The following is a 14,078-nucleotide window of genomic DNA, read 5'->3' as shown; positions in this document are numbered from 1 at the left end:
GAAGAGTTGCAATTTTTTTTTATTAAGGATTGTCATCGCAGTTGATGAGTTTTGCTTCTAGCCTACATAGCTGGTTTCACAAATATCTAAATTCTATATAGGTCCTAGTGATTGCATTATGATATTCTTCAGTGAGACATTTGAACTCACATTGTAGGTAGTATTTTTGCCAAACTTGATTGACTAGGATGAAATTTTGTTTCTCTACAAAATAGGGTTGTCAGCATAGACTATATAAATTGGTGCTAGTCAGATGTAAAATGGAACTATATACAGTATAGTTAATAGCAATCTTTATTGTCTTTTGCTCATATTTGCTTCCTTTCTGTTGTTAAATATTTGAAACTGTGGCAAGTTAATAGATCTGTGTGAGAGAGGTTCCTTTTCAAGGTTCCTTTATGAAGGTTACTTATTACTAATAATGTTTGATTTCTTGGGGAGCATTGTGGTGAGCTTCAGTTGGCTAGTAATTTGTTGCTTTAGAATACTATGATAATCAACTGATTAAGCCCTGAAAGTTGTATGAATCTGAGGATTGTGGTTAACTACTGTATCTTCAGGAATATGGTTGATTTCAAGTCACAGACAGGTAATTTATTGTGGGGTTTTTTGCTTCTCTCCTTTGGAGAAGTTTTTCAAGCATTCATTGTTGGGGGGCGGGCAATCAATATTGCTTACCTTTTTAAGTAGGCTTTCCCTGAAGAGTGAATCAGCCATTTTATATTGCATGTTATGCAGAGTTTCGAAATTTGAGGCTTTAAAAATCTGTTTGTAGATTGTTATGAATGTTTGTTGGGAAGCAGTTTATAAATCTTAAATAAAACATTCTTTAGAACTTAAATATGTCTTGGACACTTGTTCAGTGGCATTAAAAATACAAAACCAAATGTTTGTAGCATCTTGTTTTTGGTTTTTAAAAGCAAGTGACTTCTAGTTACTGAAAAATTTGACACATTCCAAGTTTAACTTCCATTGTGTGTGGAAGACAGTTGGAATTTAGATACCCTATGGCATGTATTTTTAGGTAACAAGCAGCTTTTTAATTTGTTTTTGAATTCATTTATTCTGGAATTGGTTTCCTTGAGTGTGAAAATTTTGAGATAAACATGCTTGACTCTATAAATTAATTTGCGGAGAAGGGGACTGAATTCTTAGTGAGTTTATGTTATTATTGGTTGTTATTGCTTCTGTGTAGATCCAAGATGGTGCTTGGAATGAAAACTGGGATTCTTGAATACCACAAATCTGTGGAACACAACAACATGCAACTGAAATGCCAGTTGTATATCACACACTTCAATGGGTTGGCTTAGGAACCAATAATTTTGATACTGGAAAAACTCCACTTGTCAGGGAACTGCCATCGGAAGAACCGGAGGTGCAAAGGCTCATTGAGGTTGAGAGAGAAGTAGCAGCGGAAGAGGGAACCAGTAGAGGGCGAGCAAGAACTCCAAGGGAAAGTGAGTCGGAGGGATGGCTCAGAGACGCTTCCAGCGAAAACAGTGGGGAGGTCTCAGGACCTCCTATAGGGACACCCACTCCTCGCCGGAAACTGTCACGCCGAGAGTCCAGAAGACGTGTTTCCGTTAAAGAGCTTTTATGTTGGAAACGATTCCGAAAGCAACCACTTTCGGATTCTACTAGCGATTGACGCAGCCATGCCGGAGGGGCTCCGTCACAGGCAGAGGTTTGAAAACCTGATCAAACTCTGAGGGACTTGCATTTTACGCACAAGCAGCTCATCATCCCATCACACCACTTAAGAGGTGTTACACCTTCATTGGTTTAAGTGACTTCTTGTAAGTCATGATTTGTGAAAATTCTTTGCACAGCTTTTAATGCAGGCAGTTTTCCTTTATCTGTGTACAGATACTCCTCCCCCCACATCTATTCTATAGGTATGCCCTATAGAAGTGTTCCCTGAAGAGCTGGTGTGGGCAACCTGTGATCCTTGGCCAAAAATTATGTGACTTCTGAACTTTAAAAAAGTACATATCAGCAATTAGTTCAGACCTCAGCAATCTGTTACTGCCTCAGCAAACCGCTGGATAAGAAAAGTGGGGGGAAAGACCCCTCCCAAAAGTGTTAGAAAAAGACCCAGCAAGAAAAGAGGGTGACAGAAAGAGGGAAAAGCAGGTCATGGATAGGAGGAGAAAAATGTGTTGGCTCCACACACTTTTGACTCTTGCTCTACCACTGGCTACAGCCTCTCACACTGACATCACACAGCCACTTATAAATGATCCCTGAGGGAACATGCCCCTGGACAGAAAAAAAGATTGTCCACATGTGCTAGAAGGGTTCGGTATTAAGAGTTCAGAGTAGCTTATTCCCCTGTGTTTGTAAGTTTTTTGATCTAGATTATTTAAATTCTTTTTGTGACCTTGCTGCTGAGCAGTATGCCCTATGGCATGCTGGGAGCATGCTTTTTGGAGACTGGATCCATGTCTTCAGTTCTGAGGGGAAGAGGTTAAGAGGGTATGTTAAGCTACAGCCCTCAGTTCCCCCAAGTTCAGACATAACAAGCATCAGTGGTTAGTTAGCGGAAGCTTCTCCTGCAGTGTGAGAAACTCAGATATATAAGCTAATCGCCAAATAGTACATTAAACCTAGGTTACAGTCATCACATGTGACTAGGTGGTGTCTAGGTGCCTTTGGGGGGGGTGATGATGTTGGTGATTGATGGAATATAAATAGTGGGATATACAACGGTACCTCAGGTTACATACGCTTCAGGTTACATGCGCTTTAGATTACAGGCTCCGCTAACCCAGAAATAGTACCTCGGGTTAAGAACTTTGCTTCAGGATGAGAACAGAAATCGTGTGGCAGCGCAGCAGCAGTGGGAGGCCCCATTAGCTAATGTGGTGCTTCAGGTTAAGAACAGACCTCTGGAACGAATTAAGTACGTAACCAGAGGTACCACTGTAAATGCAATAAATAAGGTCTTCTGCTTATGTGATTAAGAAAGCTGGAGGGGCCAGCCAGATGGAGATGTCAGTCGTCATCCTGGCATCCAGAGATCTCCATGTAGTCACAATTGGACCCATACCAGTTGCAAAACACCCCTGGTGCCTGGATAATTTTGAACACTTCCTGATTCTGTGAGGGGAAGCAGAAGTGGAAAGCACATGAACCTGTAGGAGAAACCATGAATTCCGCTTACTTTCCAAACCAGACTTATGCTTGTACTGCTTCAATGTTTGATCTAAGTAGCAGAACCTCTAATAGTGAGTGAGGCTTATTTGAGCAGTATGCCAAACCATAGAACTGAGCATGGGGAGAAGGAAGTTGCATCAAAGATGGTACTAAAGGCTTCATATGGTTCTCATACCCACATCTGTTCTCCTATTCTTTCTCTTTAGCAGAAATATCTCAAAACCTTGAGTTTCGGCAAGCATTTCAGTGCTCAAGCTACTTCAAACTGAAAATTAGGGTCACTGTTTTTCCCAGGATGGCCAGTCATTACTTTTTCTTGCACCTACTATGGCACAGTAGGTTCAGGAGGTAGAACAATGGCCATAACTATGGTTTGTCAATTTCAACATCACGCTGTAACAAAGCTTGCGGAAGCTATGCTTCTAGATCTGCTTCCAAAATTTGGCATCACTTTTTAATTAGCTGGTCACTCTTGAACCATCGTTTCTCAATGTCAGTATCATGTCAAGCCACATTTAAGCTTTACAACTCATGATTTGGTGTGACTTTTAAACTGAATATATGTTATGCACACAACACTAACAATATACTGGTACTATGTACAGTGGTACTTCGGGTTACATACGCTTCAGGTTACATACGCTTCAGGTTACATACGCTTCAGGTTACAGACGCTTCAGGTTACAGACTTCGCTAACCCAGAAATAGTGCTTCAGGTTAAGAACTTTGCTTCAGGATGAGAGCAGAAATCGTTCTCCGGCGGCGCAGCATCAGCAGGAGGCCCTATTAGCTAAAGTGGTGCTTCAGGTTAAGAACAGTTTCAGGTTAAGTATGGACCTCCGGAACAAATTAAGTACTTAACCCGAGGTACTACTGTACTGTATTCACATTCTTTACTGTCACAGAAATTCCCCCCTCCCAATCTAATGGTTAAAAGTGTGTGAAATTAGAATCTTTTAATTCTTGTCATTTGCTTCTTTCTACTGGAGAGCTATCTACTGTTATAAAGAAGATATTCTGCATTTCAGTTGCTGGACATTAAAATTGTGTTTCTAACTTTCTCAGAATTGGAGCGATTCAGCTGTGTGTGCACCAAATTACAGTTCTCTATATTTTAAAGTACACTAACCATTCTAATGCTCCTGCCTGTGAATTATGAGGCCTATGTATTAATATGTATATTATATCTCACATATGATGGACCTCATCAGTCACAGACAGGCGTCACCTGTGCCTTAAAAAGTATATTATAACTCAGAAGTGATATATCTGAAAGAGGAAAAACCTGTGCTTTGGAACATAGAGACTGCATGTGTATGTTCTATCAGTAATCCAAAATGCCTGAGAACATCTAATTCTTTGATTTGTCTCATGGCTTCTGTGATTCCCTGATATAAAATGAATGAAACTTTTAAGGACCTTAGATGAAAAGGCAGCTATTGAATCTTGATTACTTTAAAGCTTGTTGCTGGAATGTAATATATTGACTCTTGCCTGGCTTAAGTCATTTGGAAATGCTTTTTATAAGAAACCTGTGTGGAATGCTGCAAAAGTGGTGTGTGCATGCTTCTAAACAGGCAAGGGCATTTAGGCAAACAATTAAGATGGGGGAAAATCCTGTGTACTTTACAGTGGTCTTGTGTGTACCCTGTATTGACTCTTACTATGTTATATAAAATGTGACATGGATCATGGATTTTAGGGTAGGATGGCCACTAATGTATTTCCCAACCAATACCCCTTTTCTGTCCACTTGTGGGTTGAGTAGGGCTACATGAAGTAAATATGTGTGGAATGGAGATTGGGGGTTATTATAGGAGGCCGTTAGTAACACTGTGGTTAAGCAAGACGCATACAGAATAATCCTGTTGAGCTCAGGGCTCCTTAAGAAATGACTTCCTTGTTTGTTTATTTTAATAGGATTTTAGTACATTTTTATTCTGCTTTCTTAACTTTGGTTGCATTTGTTTTCTTGTGCGTGGAAATGCATCTAGCGTATAATCTTAATTTTTGTTTTGTTCATTTTTAGTTTATAGTATTCCAAAGCAGCACAGTGTATTTTTGGTAATATTTGACATGCTTTTTTTAAAAAAGGGGTCCTAGCTAGAATAACCAAGAAACTTTTCTGATTCTGTTTACCTTAGATTTAGTATGAGCATCTTTTCATTATGACTTTTTACTATATACTTTGCTGTGTCTTCCATTATCAAATGCTGCAGCATCTCTTGGGAGTTGCTTTTCTCATTTTTTTTAGATAGATAGATAGATAGATAGATAGATAGCTTATCTTCTATCCCTTATAAATAGTTTTATATGGAATAATGGGTGGGTGGTGCTGTGGGTTAAACCACAGAGTCTAGGACTTGCTGATTGGAAGGTCAGTAGTTTGAATCCCCGCGACTGGGTGAGCTCCCGTTGCTCGGTCCCTGCTCCTGCCAACCTAGCAGTTCGAAAGCACGTCATAGTGCAAGTAGATAAATAGGTATCGCTCCGGCGGGAAGGTAAATGGTGTTTCCGTGTGCTGCTCTGGTTTGCCAGAAGCGGCTTAGTCATCATGCTGCCCACATGACCCGGAAGCTGTATGCCGACTCCCTCAGCCAATAAAGCAAGATGAGCGCCGCAACCCCAGAGTTGGCCACGACTGAACCTAATGGTCAAGTGTCCCTTTACATTTTTATAGTAGTTTAAAAGACACAGTTGACCTCAATTCTAATATGAGTGTATGTTTTTCCATCTTGTAATGTTTCTTATCAGGGAACTGGCTTATCCCCTACGAGGTACAGTAGCTGCTATGGGAGGGGAGTGTGAGAGTATTTAGCGGAGGCTCACCATGCCCTGATTCATCCTCAACAACATGTACACCAGTGTGTGCCAACCACTCTTGTAATGGGAAGTTGCTTGCTAACTGTATGCTATACATTACAACCATCTCTCTGTCTTGATTTCTGTCCTGCGAATTACTTCTTTAGAAGTAATTGTGGGAAGGGTCAGCCTGGGTAGGAAGAAAGAGGGCTCCTGTGCCAATCGATCTACTGAGGCACATTTGTTCTTAGGGATGTATTGTATCACAGATTATTTTGGATAAATGTTCTTCATATAGCAGAATTTCCATATGTGTGTGTGTGTATATATATATATATATATGTATGTATATATGTATGTATGTACAGTCATACCTCGGGTTGAATATGCTTCATGTTGAGTGTGTTCGAGTTGTGCTCCGCAGCAACCCAGAAGTAACAGAGCCCGTTACTTCCAGGTTTCGCCGCTTGCGCATGCACAGACGCTCAAAATGACATCATGCGCAGAAGCGACGAAAAACGACGCACGTGTGCGCAGATGTGCCGTCGCTAGTTACGTTTGCTTCTGAATGCGAACGGGGCTCCGGAACGGATCCCGTTCACATCCCGAGGTACCACTGTGTGTGTGTGTGTGTGTGTGTGTGTGTGTGTGTGTATATATACACACACACACATATATGTATGTGCGTATGCACACACCATGATTCTAGATATATATATTTCTGTCTACATGTAGAAAAGTTAAAACTTGAGGAGGATTCTGTTGAGGTGAGATTAAGAGTCTCCTTTGAAGCATGTGCTATATTCAGACATTAAATTATAAATTAACTAATTCCGTTTTTGAAATTATGCATTATGGCTGTCTCTTTTGCTTTCTCTTATTCTGAATCCCTGACCCGCTTCTTAAAAGTGTCAAAATGTCAGTTTCTCTACATTTGCAGTAGGAGGGAAAATTATATAGGTTTAGTTTAAATGAGATTGTAAACTCTTGTGTCTTGGCTATATCTATGGTAACTTTCATATTGAGCTAGTTGGCTTGTTCGGTGTCTGATTACTAGCAGATGTGGTACAATTGCATACGTATTGGATGTGTAAAAGTGTAGCACAGTTCAGGTAGAATTGTTTGCACGTCACTTAAATTTGTTCCTTGCTTTATAAAATTGGCCACTTGGACTTCAGTGTCTTAAAAACAAAACAAAAAGAAATTAGATAACGGTGTGATGGATATTAAATATTATCTAATTGAATTTTTCTCTGTTCCAGGTTTTAAACCAGCATCATGGCTCACTCAAAGACTCGAGCCAATGATGGAAAAATTACTTATCCACCCGGCGTTAAGGAAATATCTGATAAAATTTCTAAAGAAGAGATGGTACGGCGGTTAAAAGTGAGTGACCAGTTTTATTACACATTTTGGACAGTTCTAATTCATGCACTTATATTTTTTCTCTCCCGTGCTTTTTTTAAAAAATTTTTTTACTACTGCTAACATTACTAGAAAAAATATAAAAAAAATAAAAACAGTAATAACACTACTGTGAGTTGTGGGGGATGGCAGTTAACAGGGCTTGCAGAGCTACAGCAATGAATATAAACTTCCCCACAGAACCTATTTTTCTATTACATGATGGAAATGTGTCATAGTGAACTGTAGTTACCAAATTTATCCGTGTATGACTAGGTTTTTTAACAAAAAAATTAGGTTTAAAATTGGGGCTTGTCTTATACACGGGTAGTGCTGAGGGGGTGTTTTCTTAATTTGGAGTCCCCAAAAACAGGGGGTGCCTTATACATGGGGGCGTCTTATACACGGAAAAATATGGTAATTTGCTGCTGAAATTGGCGGAGCATTCTCATCATGTACATCTACCAAACTTTCAAACAAGGGTCCCCTTCCCTCCTTCTGCTCAGATCTGTAGAGGTAAGAGTTTGTCACAGTTTTTCGGTAAATATGTGGGGGCGGGGGGGGGGGAGAAGGAGAAAGATGTCATAGCTAGCTAGCTAGCTCAGTGACAGTAAGCACAGTATGTTCTGAGATTCACAGATACTGGGAAACCGAGAATGAAATAATGACATGGAAGTCAAAATTTGAATATAATGTTTAGTTAAATACCCAATTGAATGTAATAGTTTTTACATAGATCCTATTGGGTGTAGTTATTATTTATTGGTCTAAGGTGAAGCTGCCAACCTTTTTCGGACCAGCAGGCACGTTTTGAATTTTGAGAGAATCATACATGCCGACAGTACCGTACATGTCGGGAACTGGGTCTATGGACACAAATACAAGGGGAGGTGCAGTTGAGACATGACCTAGGCTGGATGTATGTGTACAATTCTCTTGCCCCACCATGCATGAAACCTGTGCATATTAAAATGACATGGTTATGCTCCATCATGTGTGGGCGGCTTGCTGAGTATGAAAACCGGCGCTTTCCCAACATTGTGCAGCCTAAATATTACACCCTTTCTTGCTTCCACAGTGTGCTTCTCCTATTCTCTCTGCATACAGAAAAGAATCCAGTACCCAGCTGGTATCTTAATTGGATTCCTATTTGCAATTAGCTGAATCATTGGTTGAGATCACCATTACCAGAGGCCAGAGAAGGAGAAGTGGAGTTTCCGACTTAGTTTTATGTCATCATCTTATAGATGCCTTAATAAGTCTCTCATGGAAATAATTGTATAGATCTTTAGAGTGTTAAGTAGTACATAATTGATTACTTTTAAAATATTTGAAAAGAGATACTCCTAAAAATTGATCACACGCCATTTATATTACACTTCAAAGACAAGATACAATTATGGGGCCAAATGATTCGTGATTTGCTTACGTTTTCTCAGATATAAATTAGCTTCCCCCCTGGTAAAAGGGCGATATGGATAGACAGCTGTTTGTGCTTCATGCAACCAAGCGCATTACAAAATCTTGAAATTTCAAAATCGATTCAATAGAGTAAACACCTGATGCCTTCTGGGTTTTTAAATAAGTTTCTAGGTATACCTTTGATCGTACTCTTTTCTTTGTAATTTTGTAATTAGGCCTGAGTAAAATTGCTCTTAATAATTTTAGTGCTTGAGGTTGGTTGCTGGTTTTTGTGTGTAGCAAAAAATATTGCAATATTTTATGGTAATAAATACGTTTTGTTAGAGAATACAGTCTTTTTCATGTTAGATTTTCCAGAAGTTTTGTTGCCGTGTAAGTGAACTTCAAAAGTTTTCGTAAAGTACTTTGAATGACAAAGCTGAACTCCAGAGAAGCTTGAATAATTTGTTACATTCTTTTAAAATAATAAATAAATCCATTGAAATCAGTGCGTCCAAGTCATTGATATCAATGAGTCGACTCTGAGAATGACTAACATAGATTTTTTATATATATATCAAAAGATTCCCAGTGAAATGAATATTTAAATGACAGTCTGAAAAAGCATAGTTTTATATACCCCCGCTTTATTCAAACAGTTCTGTTGTTTTAAATCACAAGTTCCCTGTGTGCCCCTCTATCCCCATTTCTCTCAAACCTCTGTTGCTTTCCTCTCTTTCCATGCTTTACTTGAAGTTCAGCCATTGTTTTAAACCACTACTCCCCCCCCCCTTTCAATGTCTCTCCCTTCTCACTTACATACCATATTCACTGCATTTGTGCAACCTGTCTTCTCTTTTGCTCCTGCAAATCCTCCCAACAGGGGCTGTACGATGGCAGACTTACATTTTTATATATAGGAAGATAGGAAGCAGCCAAACACTGAATCAAAACCCTGGTCTATCTAGCTCAGTATTGACTCCACTGTCTGAAAGCAGCTCTCCAGGATTTCAGGCAAGAGTCTCTCCCAGCTCTACCGGAAGATAAAATTTGGGGCCTTCTACATGCAGGACTGTCTGTACCACTGAGCTATGGCCCTTCCCCAAGGGAAGTGAGAAGAGCGATTGTGTTGATTTGCTGCAGCAAAAGCAAACTTGTGGCACCTTAAACAAGTGCAACCTTTTTAGCCAGAATCTATTTTCTCAGATACAGATTTATTTTGACTGTACATTCCTGTCAGCAGCAACCATCTTTGCTGTGTATTTATTCCTAGTGCCATTGCATGTTGATACAGTGGTACCTGAGGTTACATATGCTTCAGGTTACATACGCTTCAGGTTACAGACTCTGCTAACCCAGAAATATTACCTCGGGTTAAGAAATTTGCTTCAGGATAAGAACAGAAATCGTGCTCCAGCAGCGCAGCAGGAGCAGGAGGCCCCATTGGCTAAAGTGGTGCTTCAGGTTAAGAACAGTTACAGGTTAAGAACAGACCTCCGGAACAAATTAAGTACTTAACCCGAGGTACCACTGTATGTTCTATTAGCAAAGATGTAATGCAAATATTATTTGTCACATGACTGTAGATTAAATACTTTGACATTCAACCAATTTGAAGCTTACAATATTCTACCCTCATTACGGAAAAGTCGAAATAGTCAGGAAAATGAAGAAGCTCATAAAGAAAAATAGCCCTTTTAATGTATGTGGGTTTTTTTTAATATGGGCTGTTTTTTCTAGAGAATGTTGTTTATCTTGGAACTTTCTTTTGGCAGATGGTTGTCAAAACATTCATGGATATGGACCAGGACTCTGAAGAAGAAAAGGAGCTCTATCTAAATCTCGCTTTACATCTTGCCTCCGATTTTTTCCTTAAGCATCCTGATAAAGATGTACGCTTGCTCGTAGCTTGTTGTCTTGCTGATATTTTTAGAATATATGCTCCTGAAGCACCATACACTTCACCAGATAAACTTAAGGTAAGATTGCATGTCATCCTTATTTTCTGTGACTTCGGATGAGCAGTAGTGCTGTTTTATGTCTATTTCTAAACATTCAAAAACAAACAATTGAGAGGTTAGAACTCTTCAGCAGAGCTTTCACACTGCATATTCTAACTGATGTGAATGAAATATTTTTTAAAGCACTGGCTCCATTTTCAGAAGTTAGCTAGGTATTTTTAAGTGATTTGTTGTAGGATCAGTGTGGGAATTGTTAAGGTGTAGTCTGGTTTTATAGGCCCAGTTTGAAGGGAAGGACTGATAATATTTGCTACAGTGTATTTAGGCTTGGAGTGACAGTTGCCTGTTATTTATCACAGATTGATCTGTGCTGCAAAACAAAGCCTAGGAAAATTGAAAAGTCGATAAGCAGGGACATTTTGCCTGTTAAAGAATCCTGAAATAAAATTTTGCAAGTGCTAAATGCAGTTGTGCGTTCCTATGACCCTTAAATGAGAACTTTATTTGAGTAGCTGTTGGCAAGGGAGCTGTGTAGGTTTAAAGCTATTCCTACAGGCAAAAACTAAAACTAAACAATTAATAACCACTGGCATTCTGTATGCCTTCTAATGACCGTAAAGTTATTTGTGTGTGTGTGTTCATATGAATAATAAATATTGTCAGTTGGCTGCTATCAAAAGATACTAATTTGTTAAATTATGGCATTTGGGGTCGAATTATGGCAAGTCATTTGGCATTTTTTCCCTTGACTACGTGAATTCTAAAGTAGTTTGAATTTTAGGTAGAGATATGTTTCTGTATTATGAAGTGTTCTGATCTTAGCAAGTAGTATCTATGTTTATGGCTTTCAGCAGTTCCATCTTGCTCAGCTATATTGTCTGCAGTTTGTTGTATTTGTTTTCCGAGACCCATGCATCTGTACAATAAATGACAAAGTTGTATGTTATGGAACTTAGTTGTTGACTCCCATTTGCCTCTTTTATGATAGCGCTGTCAAGAAGCTGCTGGAAAAACGTTGTCCAGTAGTGAATGAAAATGAGTGTCATTTTGTGACCATTTGCTAGGGACATGGGCACTGTTTTATAAACTCGCCAGGCAAAATGTAGTTTCATCATAATGTTATCAGGGCCTAGAGTATGGTTCAGGTTTTCTGTGGAGAAGAGCCTAGGTTTTCCTTGGGGGTCTTCCTCTTACCTTTCCTCCTCCAGTGTGGTTGTGAAGAAGGGTTCAGAAGCTTTCATTTTTGTTTTGGATTAACTACAGCTTGTTGTTTTATCTGAGCTTGGCAAAATTGGTTAAACTCAACTGCGATTCATTTATAACAATAATTTAATTGTTATGAACTTGTTTGAAACAAGTGCAACTTTAAGCTGAAGTTAACAAGCGAATCATAGTTAAGATTAGCCACAGTTTACCATGTAAGACTAACTCTGATTAATTGAAACTGAAGCAAAGACTCCTCATTTCCTTGTGGCCATGCCAGAAGAGGGGATTGCACATTATGATAAACCATAGTGGATTATTCCAGTTACATATCTTCTTTTTCCTCCTAAAATAATAATTCTAAGGAGTTTCAGAGTGCTGCATCTTTGTAATGGAATGGGCATCGAAAATGGTGTGTTGTGTGTCATGGACTCTAGTTTTTCAGCTCAGTTCCTTACAGGTGTCTGGCTGCTATTGTCCATAATAAAGTCCTTGTCTTTTTCAGCTATTCTATCCTCCGTTTCAGCACTTCTGAGTGGCTTATTGCTGCTTTTATTGATTCTAAAACCATTATATGTGACATTCATTTTAATTAGGGCTGTAAGTGTGTTGTTGTTTTTTAAATCCTTTCAATCAGATGAAAATGTGCTCATGATTAATTGGACAGAATATTTTTTTTAGAAAAATATTTTAATACAAGTACTTAAACTGCAAAAGGAAGGGGCTATCTTGAAAGGCACTTCCCCCCATTTCTCTAACACATGGGAATGATGATACCTGGCACAATGAACGTGTGCATCATGTAAAAACAAGTGAATACGCCTCTTTCTTCTGAAATATTGCTTTTACCCATATGCAAATGTATGCAGATTTAGCTAACAGATTAATCAACTAAAACACACACGAGTAATGGATTTAAATTTTAATTGGCACACAACCCTAATTGTAATCCATTTTAAAGATGCAGAATAAATCATGCTGATTATCTTTCTGTGTTTGTACAGTTCTCAGAACAGTGGTTTTAAAGAAAATGGTTCTCCTATAATTAGTGGTTTCCTGGGTTTTGCAGAAATACAGTAAAGATAATTTTGTGAATTTATTTACTGTTAATACATAGTTTGAGTCTGAACTCAGTCTAGAGTTCCTTATGCTCCTTACTATGGACAGATTGGTTTTTTTAAATTACCTTGTTCTATATCATTGTTTCCCAAACTTGGTCCTGTTAGCTAGGGATGATGGGAGTTGCAATCCAAAAACAGCTGGAGTCCCAAGTGTGGGAAACATTGTTTCCAGAAAAGTTTCTTAAAAACAACAACCTTATTTTCTTTTCACCAAGTCTGACTGTAGATTTCTTGTTCTGTAGAACAATAATCTGGCAATTTAATTGCTGTGGGATAGATTGATCAATCAGTTTGCTTGAATAACCCAACAATTCCCACATCCTACTGCATGTGAAAAGCTAACTGTTGTATTTTCACATACAGGTGTTTTGGGGAGAATGGAAAAAAGGACTACATGGCTCTGGATGTAATACTGATCTGTTGGGGGTGGGGAATCTAATCCACTTCACAGTTCCAGATGTGGTTTCTTCTTTGTGGTACTGGTAAAGGGTCAGCACAGTGCTGCTTCTAACAGTGAACCTCAGCCCTAAGATGTTACTGGATAATTTCTACTCTCTTTGGGGAAAGTCAGTGAAATGCCTCCCCCTCCCCATTTCTCCACCCACATATAGGAGAAAAGTTTAGAGAGGCCATGTGTATACAGCTCTAGGTTGGATGGTGTACTAAATTGTAAAAAAACAACAACAGGAGTCTCCTAGCATGCAGAGAGAGGACACAGTGCAAGGTCTAAGAAAGCACCAGTGAGAGTCCCTTAGCTGTGTGAGGGGTTTAATTTTTTACCTGCTCTTCATTTGTGTCTCGGGTCAGCAGGTGGGCAGCAACAAACTAGGATAGCAAGTTAATAAAAGGTAAAGATAATGATAATATACAGTTAGCACAGTCTGAGATTGACAAGCCATAAAGGTTGTAGTTTGTTGTTAGTGAGCTGTATCTGATTCAGATGTACAAACCCCAGTAAACTCTATTTAAAAAGTTTACAGTTATATTGGAATGAAGCTACATCGTTTTGATAGGTGTAGGTCTCTTT

The 14,078-nt window shown here is 38.9% G+C and overlaps 1 protein-coding gene and 1 long non-coding RNA gene across 3 annotated transcripts in view; one reads left to right on the top strand and one right to left on the bottom strand.

The window, feature by feature from the left end:
* LOC309369002 overlaps positions 1-4,013 on the bottom strand; it is a 60,039-nt gene extending 56,026 nt beyond the window's left edge. The window contains exon 1 of one of the 2 annotated variants that reach the window (XR_014167996.1): positions 3,813-4,013. This is a non-coding gene — a long non-coding RNA (uncharacterized lncRNA). The remainder of the gene's footprint in view (positions 1-3,812) is intronic. The other variant, XR_014167997.1, reaches the window with a different exon arrangement.
* PDS5B (PDS5 cohesin associated factor B) overlaps positions 1-14,078 on the top strand; it is a 64,463-nt gene that overhangs the window by 8,058 nt on the left and 42,327 nt on the right. Inside the window, exons 2-3 of the mRNA XM_081909295.1 lie at positions 7,224-7,347; positions 10,542-10,745. Coding sequence (XP_081765421.1) covers positions 7,240-7,347; positions 10,542-10,745 — 312 coding nt within the window. The 5' untranslated portion in view covers positions 7,224-7,239. The remainder of the gene's footprint in view (positions 1-7,223; positions 7,348-10,541; positions 10,746-14,078) is intronic.

The sequence above is a fragment of the Podarcis melisellensis genome (assembly GCF_964234715.1).
Source record: "Podarcis melisellensis genome assembly, chromosome: 4".
Lineage (NCBI taxonomy): Eukaryota > Metazoa > Chordata > Lepidosauria > Squamata > Lacertidae > Podarcis > Podarcis melisellensis.
This window is presented reverse-complemented; position numbering and strand designations above follow the sequence as displayed.